Below are 15,460 nucleotides of genomic sequence, written 5' to 3'. Positions count from 1 at the left end.
TGAAAAGTAGAAATTACTGCATGCAAATATTCAATATTAATTTAATTTGCATAAAGGTGCTTGAACAATTTTTTTACTCTAACAAGCTCATTTTTCATGCGTTTTGTCTTTCATCCTAATCTAGCATCTGTCATTCCTTTTTGAAGTTATTATCGGCCCAATTCCCTCTTGGACATGGTTGCTGGGTGACCGGTATCTTAGCACCCACTTTGACAGGAACAGATGTGAATCTGATCAAGAGATTTCCCAAGAGTACCTGAAATCACAAACAACTTTTGTGAAAAACAAACAGCATTCCTGTCATGGGCCCTTATTTAACTCACACCCCAAAAGAAAGACTAAAGATATTTTCTCCATTTTCATTTTATTTCCTGAACCTCAAATAAACCACTTTAAGAAAAATAAATTATATTTTCACACTGTTGAATTTGGGAGATTCATTTAATATCAACAGCTCACAAAGCTAGTTTGGTCTCTTTTGGCTCAATGTTTACAGGTAAGTCTCATAATAAAGTGTTTCTATTTCATGCACAATTTCACTAGACTTGCTACAAAATAAAGAGGATTATTATGTGGAGAACTTAGATGATAAAGATATTTAAGAAGATGAAATTTAGTTTAGTGTCTGAAGGCTTCCTTTGTTAAATATAATGTAGAATTCTGTGCAATGTTAAGGATTATTCTACTTATAAAAAATTATCTAAAATATGAAAGTTCTATTTTCTTCTATCATGCATTTTACAGCAAGATGTTTTAAGGTGATTTTTTTTTTTCTTCAGTTCATGTGGTATACCATCAATCATTATTAGAAATAGAGCTGCAAAGTGCCACCAGAAGACAAAAGAGGTCATAGAAACTTCATGTTATCACCATCACAAAAGTCAAAATAGGTTGCCTTTCCTGCACTAGAGTCTTTTTAAGAACAGCATTATGTGGTTGAGACATGTGACCTAACTCTTTTCCTTCCTCCATCACAGTCAGAGGAAATGAAGAGCAATAGCCATTTAGATCACCATGAAACTAGTTGAGGCAAACTTTCAAATTAAGTGAAATACTTAAACAAATATTGGTATTTTATAAATATGGCATCAAAGTGATTGTAGGACACATCCAAATTATTTAATGTTGAACTTCATTCAAATAATAAGTGTCAAAGCACGGTAGAAAATGTCAATGCTTTTTTTCTACTCCAATAATTGATTTATTATAACCATTTTATTAGGAATTTTTATGTTTGTTTCTTCTAGGGAAATAACCAATTATCCAAATGGTTTCATCCATGTTAAGTGAAAAATGAACTGAAAGGTCTTTGAAATTCTTTCTAATTTTAAATTGGGAAGAGAACTTGCTAACCTCGATTCCAAAATTCAAGTATGGAATTATTTAACCATAATTTTTTAAAATGTGTTTTTATTAATTTCAGAGAGGAAGTGAGAGATAGAAACATCATTGGTGTGAGAGAATCATTGATTGGTTGCCTCTTGCACGCCCCCTACTGGGTATGAAGCCCACAAACGGCAAGTGCCCTGACTGGGAATTGAACCGTGACTTCCTGGTTCATAGGTCAATGCTCAACCACTGATCCACACCGGCCAGGCTAACCATCCTAATTTTAACAGCATATATTTGAGTGTGGGTATATACGCATGACTGTTGCTTTATCCTTTGTGAAGTGTTTTTGTATATATAAGATTGAAAGCAAGTAATTCTATATGGAAAAGTAGGTTCTGTAATTTAATGGTGGTCTTTTAATACCTTCAGTTGTAAACAAAAAGATATTATAACCCTACTCATTTATATTAGCTATTCATTCATGTATAAATATGATATGGCATTTTGACATTCCAGAAATTAACCACACTATTACATACATAAATTCCTCTTTATTGTGAAGATGTGATTAACTTCAGTTTTCCAACTTAGGCCAGTCCACATAACTAAAGTGAATCCAACTAAAATAAAAATGGCTTTTATGTATCCAATTTATCAATGACCACCTTCATTTGTTACTATTAGCGGCAAAAAGGGAACATTCTAAAACCCTTCAGGTGGTCTAACTAAAAATAAAATGAGAAATATAACCATTTAAAATATTGAAAGAAAATAAAAATTAAATATGTTCACATAAAAATCATTATTCTGAAATGTTATCACAGGAACAATACCTCAAAAAAAAGGTTTCTTCCCACATCTGGGCTGATTTTTCAGGAGAGAGGACTTAATTTTTAAAAGTACAAAGTCAATGTTTTCATGTGCAATTACACAAATTTATGTTTAAACTTCTTTCCTCTAGGATGTAAATTTAAAAAGTGGGGCATTTTGTTTAAAAAAAAAGTGACATCTTAATGACGTCTGAAAACCTGAAGAGCTACAAAATTTTGATGGCACTTTGGTTTAACCATAAAATGTCATTCATGAATAATATTTTTTAAAGTTAAGAATATCTACTTGCAAAATTTGGTAGCCAAACAGGTGTTAACAGAAAGAAAAATCAAATTTGACCCAGAAGGTTCCAATATTAACGTTTGAATTGGGATCAGTTCATTCTTTTCCCAAGGGGTAACTTGTATAAATGTAATTCTATGGTTTCATAAAAGCAGGTCAAGTTTCTATCCCTGGGGGTCTTTTGGCAATTTAAAGCATGGAAGCACTCTTCCTGGCTACAAGTTCAAATCTGCATAGACTGTCAATGGTGTGAAGAAAAAAAATCAGTGAACGGCAGACATATATTCATCTTTGATTATAATGCACACTTGTCAGAGGGTTCTTAGAGAGTAAGAATAAAGGTGTCAGAGCTCACAAGTCATAATATAGTTTGAAACCATTTTTAGTTAGTTATATTTTTTCCTTTTAAAATATTTGCATAGCAGATGATGCAAAAAGTAATGTGAAACATGCTTGCTTTTACTAGATATATAAATGCAAAGATGAACTTCCTACCAAATATTTTACATTAAATTTATATAGTATTTTTTATTCCATGTGCTTTCAATGAGCTTTGAAACTTTTCAGTAATTTCTGTTTCATAAGCTTCTTTCTACTTTGAAAAAAAAATGCACACATGCCTGCACTTTTACCAATGATGTAATGACTTGACAAATGCCATGAAATGATTGAGAAAGTAATTGATTTCAATTTAACCGGACCTCTACCAGGTGTTTTCAAAGACAATTACAGTCCACTAAAAGAAGTGGTAATACACATCTCCTTATGTAGACCTGCAGATTAACCCATTGACCTCATTCCTAGCTCATCTCATTGATGGCAAAGCTTTTAGAAGAGCAATCATTTTTTTTTAGGTTATGAAATTGTTTTCCTATCATTTATCCACTGATTTTAAAAGATATGCTTGCTCCAAAGTGCAAGCAGCAATGAAATAAACCACTAAAAGAAATGGAGCAATGACATCTAGCACATTAAATGTCATTCAATAATGTACAGCTTATAGTACCTGATAGTTTAATATCTATTTCACACAAATAAAATAATTTACAGATATAAGTATTTTTCATAAAGAATTAAAAGTACATTTTAGTTGTCATAAAAATAAAGGTCTAGGAAATTTCTAAAAGTTTTAAGGCACTGTCCTATTAACCTTATAACAGTGTATATTATAATTATATTTTAAAATATTTAAGTATAAATTACTTCTTTTACCATAAAATTAATTTTAAATATATTTTACATTGTCAATCAGTCAAATAGAATCTGATTTCCATGTTATTTTATATTTCAATGAATTACAGAAAGCAAAATTAAAGCCAATTTTATTGGTAAGTTATTTTCCCACAGCTAACCCTAAGTCCTATAAGCCTCTATGTGAGAATATGTGTGTGTGTGTGTCTGTGTGTGTGAGTGTGTGTGTATACAAATACATATATACATATATAGAGGCTTTCCTAACAAAGATATAATTATTTAAGCATACATACATAGAGTACAAAGACTAAGATCAATATAAACAAAAATAGCCATCACAAAAATCTCTAAAATACTGATATTTTACACTTGGTGCACACACAAGAACACCCATCCTAGTATAAAATGTGTGACAATTAAAAGTGCTCCAAGTTATTAAAGTTAAACTCCAGAGGCACTATTAAACTAAAAACTGACTAACTAAAGAAATAAATATCATTTCCAAGAATTAAGCTAAAGAAAAACTGTATTTTAAATATAAAATAAGAATTAATGCTATGGAATATATCAATATATTTCAGCAGAGTTGTGATAGGTTCAAATATTTGTTATAGCTTCAGAGATTTGCTTGGTTCATAACTAAGCAAAATGTCTCTGAGATATAAGCTATGAATAGGCAGCAATTCACTGTTGCTATTAATAAAATTCTACAATATAATCAGTTTAAGATTTTAACAACTTAATTCACCTGTTGGTATGTACTAGTAAATATAATAAACCATTTGTTAATTAGCATATTCTAGAGATTTTTTTATTACCTTTACTTAAGAAATAAATAGTATTCCTTAAACTGAATAAGCAGGTATTTACTATAAGTGCTACTAAATGTTTCCATAAAATAATTTCTTTCCAGCTAGTACTCTTTATTTTCTGATATATTTTGTTTACCCTTGAAGAAAAGTCCTATTTTCCTGTTGTGACTGAAAGGATAGTCTGATTATTTAGAAACATTTGATACCATTAAAGATGTTACATTGTCACTTTTTAATATTTTGTTTACCTCTTCATTTATTTTAAGGAAAACATCCCTCAATTCTTCAATGTTATTAATCCAAAGTATCTAATCTATTTTGTTGCCTATTTCAATATTGCTTTGTGAAAATCATGCTTCAAAAGCATATCCAATTTTGTGTCAAACATGTATACTACCTTCAAAATCCACTGCAAGATTATTATATGTCTGCTTATAGTTAAATTAAATTTATATTCTTCAAATCACAGTAATTAATTTTGACTTCCCCCATTACATATTCAATGCATCCCAGATATTGTGTTAATCTTATTTAATAATATGTTTTATATGCTTCAGTTAAGCTCTTTTTGTTTTTTAATTATTACTCTCTAAAACTTTTTTTTTTAAAACAATGGGCTATTCAGTGTGTTGCAGTGTTGCATTGTTTTTGACATTTCAATAAACTTATAAGAACAAAACATAAGAGCATTTAAATAATGACATAGTGAGTTTTCCAGTTTAGTAAGTTATCTTTGACAACTTTCACTCAAGTCACGTACATTAAAATATGCAAAAGAATCCCAGCTTGATATCCTGGATCAAATCCAACCTAATTTGACTGAGAAAAGCAACAGTGCCACACCTTTAACAAAACTCAATCCTTGGCCATTCCAATATCCAACTTAGAAAAATCTATGTAAGAATTTTTTAATGGATGAATTAGAATCCTCTTATCTTATAAATCCAAATCAGAATACACAAGAAATATAAAATGCACTTGGTTTAAGCTTCCTGAATGTGGATTAAGTGGTGATATGGGTCATTTTCTATATGTGATTATATTATATGTTATATGACATTTATCTGCTATTTTATTCCACTAATTTTAGTTCCATCATTAATTGGGGGGGGGGGGGGGGTATGAGCTTTCATTGATTGCCTAACTGACTAATTTATACCAGAGAAAAAAGTCCATTCATAGTCACTTGCACCTTTAAATATAAAGTGAATCATGAACAAAAAATAGTAGAAACAGTCTTAAAAGTCTCAAAACCTCTCAAAGTAAACAGGTGCATCAACATGAAGTGACCCACAATTAATCTAATAATAACTGGTTATTAGGCCAAATATAGATATACTATCCGTAGTGTTTTTGTTTGACAAAGAAATGATTTGGTAAACTTACTGCACTATTCTAATAAAAGTGTTTTCTCTACTGTGACATATACTAAAAAGCAAATAGCAGCCATTAAAAGTTATTTTAAAAGACAGCTATGTATCAAAAACCTACTTTTGACTGGAATTTGAGCACAAGGTAGGCTCACAGAGCCTCTGATATTCCTGAGATGTATCTATGCAAATCAGAGCCTTTGATATTACACTTATCTGAACTCCAGAGGTGGACTTTTAATGCAGGGTTTTCTTTATTAAAAATAAATTATTGACCATAACAAATATAATGGAAAAGAGGCTCTTAATGCACTAAAAGCCTAAAATATAAATATACTTGTAATGTATTGTCAGCTAAAATTTTTATGCTGCAGCATTTAGACAAGGATGTATATGTATGTATTCATGTATATATATACATATATATATATACACACACATATATATATATATGAAACTAACCAATCACGATGCAATAACTCAGTAGTTAAGAGAATGGCACATCTGGCACTTGCTAAGGTCATTCTATTCTTGTAACAGTTCACACATAAAATAATAAATTTTATCTTAATTACATACTTAAATACCTAAAACTTAATGTCAATTTTTTACATTTCTTGTCATTCAAAGGTACATAACATGATATAACTTGTTTGTGTGTGAACAATCTAAAAATGAAATTCTTGAGAGATAAAATTCAGGCAACATTGAACTTTTTTAGAGAACCAACTAACAAACGCCTTAAAATCAAAATGTTTAGTGAAATCTATTGGACTTACCTGTACCTATTTAGAAGGCACACTTCAAATGAATTTCTTCAGGCAAAGATTCAAAGTAACACTTTACAACCTGTGGGAGTTTCATTTCCTACTATATTTTGTTATACCTGTGTTCTATGTTTCTAATACAATGCAACTTAACAAAGGCAACTCTGAAATAATTTATTAGAATAACGTGAAAAGATAAAAAATGATACTACTTGATAGTTAAAACACAAATTCTTACTAAAATAACAACTACTTAGTTCCACACTAAGCTAATTTACAAATGCTACTTACATTTTGAAAACAAAACATCAAATGAAAAATAATAAAGCATATTATGTTTTCGTATGCGGATGAATCACACATGGTAAATCAGCAAAAAGAAGTGTGATATATGCTCAAATCCAGCCAAGACTTTAATCAATATTGGATGTCACATCTCAGAAGGTTGGGGGAGGTAGTGAGGAAAAAAGAGAATGGCTAATATTGGCCTCAGTTTATATGCAACTTCTGTGAAGTGTAGTACATTAAACAAAAAATAACAGATTTGGACTAAAAAATGAAGTTAAAATTGTGTATTAAATGCAAATACAAAAAAAATATGTAGTGTAATTCTTTAAAAAAGCTTGTCATAATTTATTCTACAAAAGTATTTGAAGCTTCACAAAATAAAATATCATATGTGCAAATTACAGTCTGTCTCAGAGCATTAACTAATAATCTGTGCAGTTCAAAAGTAAACCATCTTCTATGTTCACTTTTCATAATAATAACTATAATATTACTGGAGATTAACTCCAAGAAAAACAACAGTTTTCAAAGACATTATCTAAATAACTCAAGAATTTGTATTTTGTAATATAATTTGACTGAACAATGTAAATCCCAAATTATAATATTCTTAGATTTTATTTATATATATTAGTTATTAAATTATAATTTACTAACATTTTTATGTATACAGAAATAAGTGGTGGAACCAAACAAACTTTTATGTTTAGGCCTTAGTCTTCTAATTATGCCGTTTTCTTTTTGAAATGTTATAAAAAGAAACATTAGGCTTTTTAGGAGCCATTAATCAACTGTAATACAAAAACTTCAAAAGCACAGTCTCTCTTCATTTGAAGTAATTTTTAAATTTATCTGTGCCAAGTAATATAATTATCTGTTAGAAGTAAATCTGTATTTGTGTTGAAACTTTCTATGTGAATGCGTAAGTTTATAAGTGCATGGCATTGAAAAGTATGCAATGGGGTAAGTGTTAAATATAGACTGGTTCCATCTGCCATCTTTATTAAAACTACTGATAAAAAAAAATAGAGCCAAGAATTAGAAAGTATTTTATACTTCTTATATTAAAATTGCATCCATATATTACTACTTAACTAAAAAAGACTTGCAAAGTCTTTGGATTTGCAGTCTATGAATAGTATTAACTTTTAAGACAAAAGAATACTGTTTGTGGATATATGTTATATGCATATAAAATGTATGATAAAACTAACTGGGATCTGTTCAAGTTTAAAACTCTACAAATCTAGGACTACATAGTACCAAAACCACAATCTGGTTTGAAAGATCCTGAGACAAAATCATCTTCTGGCGATACTTAAAAAAATAATAATAATAACTATTTTAGATAAAATAAAGAAGATTCACTTCTGATTACCTGAAGTCACAGAAAAATTGCATCCTATCCCAAAACTATAAATAAGAGACTGACTCCTACAGAGACTTGACCATGTACATAATTTCTTTTTTTTTCTGTTGTTTAATGTTTACCACTTAATTAAATGACCTCTGTTGCAACAGTCAAGTTCATGCAACTAGTGTTTAGTTTAAAAATAATAATTGAAGGAAGCTGATCAAGGTCAGACCTAGTCCTTTGACAACTTTTAAATATATTTCTTTCTATTTTCTTTCATGTTTTGAGACCCTTACTTCTGGCTTTACTATCAAGCAGGTGATAGTCTCTGTTTCATCTCCTTGGAGTAATGACAGAAGGCTCCAACATTTATTCTAGTTTTCATAGACAGCATACTGATGCAATAGCCCCAAGCAAATTAAACCCATCCTAAAGTTTGTTACTAACTTACTGAGCCACTTTGAATAAGTTTTTGAACCTTTCTTTTCTTTAACATAATTTCGGTTCTTCAGATTCCCTGGTATCTGAATGCTATCAAGACACATAATTAGATAATGTTCTAAAAAGCTGAAAGTGCTAAGATTTCATGTTTTTTTATACACTATGCATACACTGTTTTTATAGAATTTGACATTTTGCACAATTTGTCTTATCCTCTGCATAAATTATTCCTTTAGGTAGTTTCTTAAGTAGCCAGAGGAGAAAGAAACCAGAATGAAAGAAATCAATACAGTATATCTAAGTGAATGAAAAAAAGATCTTAATAGCAAAGGCATAAACTGGACTTGAATGAAAACAAGTAATTTTAGTTTTTAAAATTCAAGATGCCAAATATTTTAGGTATTACTTTTAAAGTTAAGAAATAAGACAATAGCACTTGTAATTATCTTGTAAAATAATAATGCATTGCACTATAAACAGTATATTTTGGTAAAAGAGAGTTCAATGACAAGTTTTTGTTTTTTTTTTTATTTTCTTAGTCATTGGCAGAGTTAGGAAAACCTAGGTAGATATCTGCAATTACACATCTTCGAAGGTTAACGGGTTCCAGCAACTCTTGTAGTTGATAAAAGATCAAAATGCAATAGTAACAACAACTTACCATGTATAATTTAAAAATCACCTGAAGTAGAGTTTTAGAGTAACATATTGAATTGAAAGACCAGGTGATTGAAATATAATTAGAGTAGTGATAATATTTTTTGAAGGGTTAAACAGTTCTACTGGAGTTAACTTATCTTGGTTCTAAAAGTCCAGGGAGCAATTTTTAACCTCGGGAGAAAAGAAAAACCACTAAGAAATGTTGCCAATAACGTTAAGACTATTCCCCATTCATATGAAGAGGACTTCAATTTCAAAGTCTAAGCAAAAATTTCAGAAACACACCACAACGACAAGGGAACAACTGTGAGGTATAACACTACCTGCTTTACATTGATTATAACACTGCAGTCATTGAAGGAAGTTTTCTCTAGCAATTTTTCTGTGTTATGTGAAATGGCCATTAATTATCTAGTACAGTGCATGCTGTAAGAAACACACAAAGAGGATTCCAGAGCACAGTGATTTGATTACTAAAGAGAAAAACAGTAGCGCTTCACAGTTTACTGGATAGAATAGACAATTTTATAACAATCATATCTAAACTGGCTTCAAATTTCAGCTAGCATTCTTTATAACAACTCCGGAACAATTTTCTGCCCTGGTTCTAATAGTTCTAACAAAGGATTTTTGGCAAATGTGTTATCTTCTGTACGTCCAAGGACTCCAATTATCTCCGTAAATGACGTGTAGTGAATCAAGATTCCCCCTCAATCTTTACTGCCACCTGTCCATACTCTTGGACACGCGCACGTAAACACGCGCGCGCGCTCTGAGCATTCGCCCCAAAATAGTTGAAATAAAGGTTCAAAACACAGAGACACATCCATTTCCCCCCACGCAAATAATGGTAAATAAACTCGAAAAGTGTCTGGCTAGGTTAGGATGGGACGTTTGTTGAGTCGGAGTTGATCTTTTTCGTCTTATTGCCTTCGGGGGCACTAGCCAGGAGTCTTCTATCAAGAAAGAAATAGGTAAGAGCTTTTCCACCTCGGGTTCGTGCTGGTCTTGTCCTACCCCTCTTTCCTTCGCACCTCAGTTTCCCTAGTCCTCGGGGCACACACCCTAAAAGGGTAAAGCTCTGTTCCTTCTCCCGGTCTTTACGCTTTTGGGAGGATATGGAAGTCTCCGCGCAGATTCTGCGCGTAGTTCTCACGCTCCCGCTTCTGGTCTCCAACTTTCCCTACTCGCTTTCTCCTGACAACTGAACTTTCTGCTCTGCAGCGAACCGTGGGGACAAAGAGAACTGTGAAAGAGGGTGAAATGACCATTTCTACCCCGAAACTGACAAGTTACCCCACTCCCGCCCCCTCTTGGTAGATCCTCCCCCAGTGAGCGTTCATTAGCATAAAACTGGTCTGGCCCGGCTCCCGGTCCTCTGGCCTCCAGGATTCGCGCGCTTTGCTGGGATGGGGAAGCCACCACTCAGGCTCCAGTACAGAGATCCAAAGAGCATTCCAGCGCAAAGCCTGCACCTGCTCATTTGTGAGCTACTAACCTTAAATTTAAGAGAGAAAAGAGAAGAAGAGAGAGAGGAGAAAAGAGAAGGGAAGAGAAGAGAAGAGAAGAGAAGAGAAGAGAAGAGAAGAGAAGAGAAGAGAAGAGAAGAGAAGAGAAGAGAAGAGAAGAGAAGAGAAGAGAAGAGAAGAGAAGAGAAGAGAAGATGGAGAAAGGGAGAAAGAAAAGAAAGGAAAAAAGAAAAGAAAAGAAAAGAAAAGAAAAGAAAAGAAAAGAAAAAAAAGAAAAGAAAAGAAAAGAGAAAAGAAAAGAAAGCAAAAGAAAGGGCAGTTGGTTGAGAAAGAAAGAGCAAGCGAGGGAGAGAGTGAGAGCTGTGGTCTTCCTTCCCCACGTCTCCAGTTCAGCTTCCCAGAGTCACAGGCACCCGATCACCTCCCCTTACAGAAGAAAACCTGCAGGTCCCCTTGCATGTGCCCCGGGGCAAACGTATTATCTACTTTGCACACGCACACGCTCACACGCGGACACTCACACACATGCGCGCACACAGACCCCTCCCCTCGGCAGGCTTCCCTTCAGGGTTTGGGGCTGAACTCGCAGCGGGTCCCTCGGGATTGCCCTGGGCCCATGGCCTCTGTGGTCCTTCCCCTTCCGACCTCGAAGTGGCCCACTCCCGAGACTACCTTTCGGGCCCCCTCCCCCAAAGCGTGTCTTCCTGCTTCCCGAACCCTGCCTGGCAGGGTCACGACCTCCCTCTGCCCCCGGGACACCACTCGGCGGCGCCGCAGATGAGCCCCGCCGGTGTCCCTGGGCTCCCGGTGGAACCCGGGTCCGAGGGAGCGCACACAAGGGCAGCTCTCTGAAAGGGGACCACAGACGCTGGGGCGGCCCAGGGAGGGACTGTGACTCCTGGAAAGGCACTGTCCTCCTCCTTCCCGTCCCCTCCACCCCCAGGCTTGGGGTTCCCGCGTACCCCAGCAGCCAAGTCTCTGTGGGCAGGCGGACAAGGGGCGGACCCGGCGGGAAGAATGAGATCTGGGCTGGGTGAGGTGGCAACTTCTCTGAGGGTCGGGAGCGGCTGGTCAGCCCCGAGGACAGGGAATGGAGGGCCGCACTCCCCGGGGCGCGAGGCTCGCGGACTCGCGGAGCGAGCGGCATCTGGAAAGGAGCTAGGGAAGGGTAAGGAGGAGGGTGGGAAGGGACCCCGGGTGGCGGAGGCTCCCCCGCCCCCCTTTACCTTGCGTTGGTGCAGTCATTGTAGAGGGTCTCGAAGTCCTTCCTGGAGATTAGTTTGCAGCGGTTCACTCCGGGCTGGATGGCTCCCAGTCCCCTCAGGATGCGAACCTGTTCCACATTGCACACCACCGGCGTGATCTCCAGCCGCTTCAGCTTGGTGTAGACCGTGTGCAAGCCCCCCACCAAGTGCTTCAGGAACAGGTCGAAAGCCTGGGGCAGGCAGATCAGCTCGCAGCCCTCCACCGTGAACGAAGCCACTTTTGCCCCCCTCAGATCCACCATTTTGCACTCATTATTCTGGGGGGTGTTTTCCACTGGGGATGGGGTCGAGTACACGGGTTTCCCAGGGAGGGGGCCGCAGCTGCTGCTGCTACTACTGCTGCTGCTGCTGCTGCTGCTACTGCTGCTACTGCTGCTGCTGCTGCCGCCGCTGCCGGTGCTCGCGGTGATGGGGGTGCTGGAGACGCCGCAGCCGCCAGCGCTAATGCCGCCGCCGCTCGCGGTAGCCAGGCTGGGGTTGCAGTTGCTGCCGCCGCCGCCGCCGCCGCCGCCTCCACCGCCTCCGTTGCCAGCGCTGCCGCCGCCGCCTCCGCTGCCGCCGCCGCCGGTGGAGGGTACTGTGGCCGCCGCCGCCGCCGCCGCCGCCGCCGCCGCCGAAGCGATGGACTCCGGCCGGAACAGAGTTGGCCCTGAGGACGCCGGGGGCCCGATGGACGGAGCCGGAGACGAGGTTGCCGAGGAGGTGGAGGTGGTGGTGCCGGAGGAGGAAGCAGACGTGGAGATCGGGGGTTGAGGGGGGACCAGCTGGGTTGGAGGGATCAAAGCCGCCGGCACTGCCATGGTCACATATAAGGGGAAACGGGAGGAGGAGAAGCGAGGGGGAAAGTTGCCACACACCCCAGGGAGGGCGAGGGGGAGAAGGGAGAGAAGGAACTAGGGCAGCAACAACAACTCTAGGAGAAAAGAGGAGAAAGGGAGAGAAGGAGGTGAGGGGAAGAAAGAGCGAGCGCTGGAGGGGTGAGCGCGAGAGGCGCTCTGGAGAGAAACGCACAAAAGTGTCCCGCAAGTCGAAATACGAGTCCTCTCCGGGGGCTGGGATCGGGGGTTGGTTTGGGGGGCGGGGGGGGGGGCGGGCGGGGAGGGTCGGCTGTTGTTGTGTGGGTCCCGCTCTAGCACAAAGTTAAAGATGAAGGTGAAAAGGAGGAGGTTTGAGGACTTGGGTTCTCCCTGGCAAGTACATTGATCAAAGATTGAGAGGGGAATGACAGAGAGAAAATGAGCTGAAAAGTGCAGGCTGCCGGCTGGACGAGTTGTTGTTGTCACACGGTGCAGAGGGGAGGAGCTCCGGAAACTTGAAATACCCTTTGAAGCCGCAAAAACCTCACTCACTAGTATTAACCCAAATTATCCAACCAGGAACTCGGAGCAGAGACTCCGCGAGCGCGAGGAGCGCGGGGGGGGGGGGGGGGGGGGAGCGGGGGGGGGGGAGTGAGCGAGCGAAGGAGGAGGGAAGGGGCGGGTGTGTGTGGGGGGGAGTATGGGGAAAGGGGGGTAAGAAAGAAACTAAGGGAGGCACAGAGAGGAAAAGCCAGAGACACTGAAGTGGCGATAGGAAAAGGAGAGATCATCTACTTCTCTTCCACTACCGTTAGATTGTACGTCTCATATTCCATTTCATCCGCGATGACTCGTATTGGTTTTTTTTCCAAAACCTACTAAGCCACCGCCTGCCAACTTAAAAAGGAGCCGGAGCGCTTCAGTCTGTCCTTCAAGGATTTAGGATACATCTCTACTGTTTTGTTGTTGTTGTTTTTAATGAGATGTAAAATTAAGCCCACACCCTCACTTTATGATTATTAAGAAATTATTTTGAGAAAAATTCACAAGTAAGCAAAGCGTTTATTTTATCTATTACATTATTTATTTGGATAAAGATAGTGAAAATGCAGGACAGTTTTCAAGTTGTGGGTAAAAAGTCAGTGGAATCGCTTAAGAATAATGGGATGCTCTGTATTCAGTTCCTTATTTCCTAATAGATAGTGGAAGGAAAGAAATGCTTGCCCTGATGTGGATCGCTCGGAATAACTTCACTTTTGCCCCAAGAGGAGGTCAGAATGCTTATGATACCTAGAGAACGTGGAGACTTCAGGCACCTTTTAAGATTTAGAAAGTAAAAAGAAGAAAAAGCCGATTTTTCTTACCTAAGACTCTATAATTAATTCACCTGCCTTGCACAGTTATCAACTGTCTTTACACCCTTTAAGACCCAAGGTTAGTTGCTAATATTATGTGAATAATTATTATGTTCATATTTGGGAAGGTCCTATTCAGTTTTTGTCAGTGCAACTGTGTTTTGTAAATAATGAAAAGAACAAAAACAAAGCTTACTGCCTGACTTGTAAAGACAGAAAGGGTAGCTATGCTTAAAAACGGTATGCTGAATTTAGACTGACTCTTCTTCCTTGCTGCCCTCTCTCCTTTTCATCCTTTTCTAACTTGTTGCATGAAGGTATTTATTCAAGGGTTTTTGACCAGCATATGATTTGAGTGTAGGTCAGTCTTTTCTGTTTATATCTCTAGGAACCTTAAATAATTGGGCTCTAAACCTGTCTACACATGTTCACTAACTTCACAAGATAAAAACAATGCTATAGCATTGGACAGATTTTAAATATTAGAACAGTTTCACAGTATTGAGAAATTTTATAATGAAATTTCTGCCATTTTGGCATTGAAATGATCACATTTCTCTTTATAATTTCAATTCTTTAAGCTTTTTGGAGTTTAGTGTTAAAAGGTGGGAATAGCTAGAGAAATATTACACTGTTAACTAATTTGTCTAAGTTTATGCTAAACTTTTTGGGGTGTAGCAATTCTATCAGGAGGCTTTCCTGGGTCATAAGAATTCAGAAAACTGATTGTTGCCAAAAAGTAGATAAAATTCTACAAATATAGCTACAGTTTACACAGTTTTTGGCCTAGTTTTTTAAATAAATTATTATTCAATATATAGTTATTTGGCCAATGTATTTTAACATATTCAGAATCACTTACCTTAATTTTTCGTGTTTCACATCTGTTCTTATTTAAAAATAAAGATTTGATATACAGCACATACATCAAAACATTTCTTTATGTGTCTACGCACGTTTTAGAAAATATTACCTTTAAAATATGCCAGATTACTATGTTAATGAATGAAGGAGAGAAAGAAGATATTAAGCCCCCGAAAAACTAATTTTATTTTGGAATTGCATGCACAACTGTAATAAACTTTGACATAGTTTTAAAAACGCTAAACTACAGTTTCTTCATTTTAGATTCTAGATCTGCAAATGGAAATAAATGGGAATTAAGTGCCCAATATCTGCCCTTACCATTCTCATTTCTCACGTTTCCTTAAACCGTCACTCACCCAATAGCTGCCACATTCAG

General features: G+C 37.2%; 1 protein-coding gene across 2 annotated transcripts in view; it reads right to left on the bottom strand.

Moving 5' to 3' along the window:
* DACH1 (dachshund family transcription factor 1) overlaps positions 1-12,865 on the bottom strand; it is a gene marked incomplete at both ends in the record, with an annotated part of 442,851 nt that extends 429,986 nt beyond the window's left edge. For both annotated transcript variants that reach the window (XM_080661465.1, XM_080661464.1), the window contains one exon: positions 12,027-12,865. In XM_080661465.1, coding sequence (XP_080517591.1) covers positions 12,027-12,865 — 839 coding nt within the window. The remainder of the gene's footprint in view (positions 1-12,026) is intronic.
* Between the last annotated feature and the right edge of the window lie 2,595 nt (positions 12,866-15,460).

The sequence above is a fragment of the Plecotus auritus genome, assembly GCF_963455305.1.
Source record: "Plecotus auritus genome assembly, chromosome: 3".
NCBI classification, from domain to species: domain Eukaryota; kingdom Metazoa; phylum Chordata; class Mammalia; order Chiroptera; family Vespertilionidae; genus Plecotus; species Plecotus auritus.
Note: the sequence above shows the minus strand (reverse complement) of the source record. Positions and strands in the feature narration are given on the sequence as shown.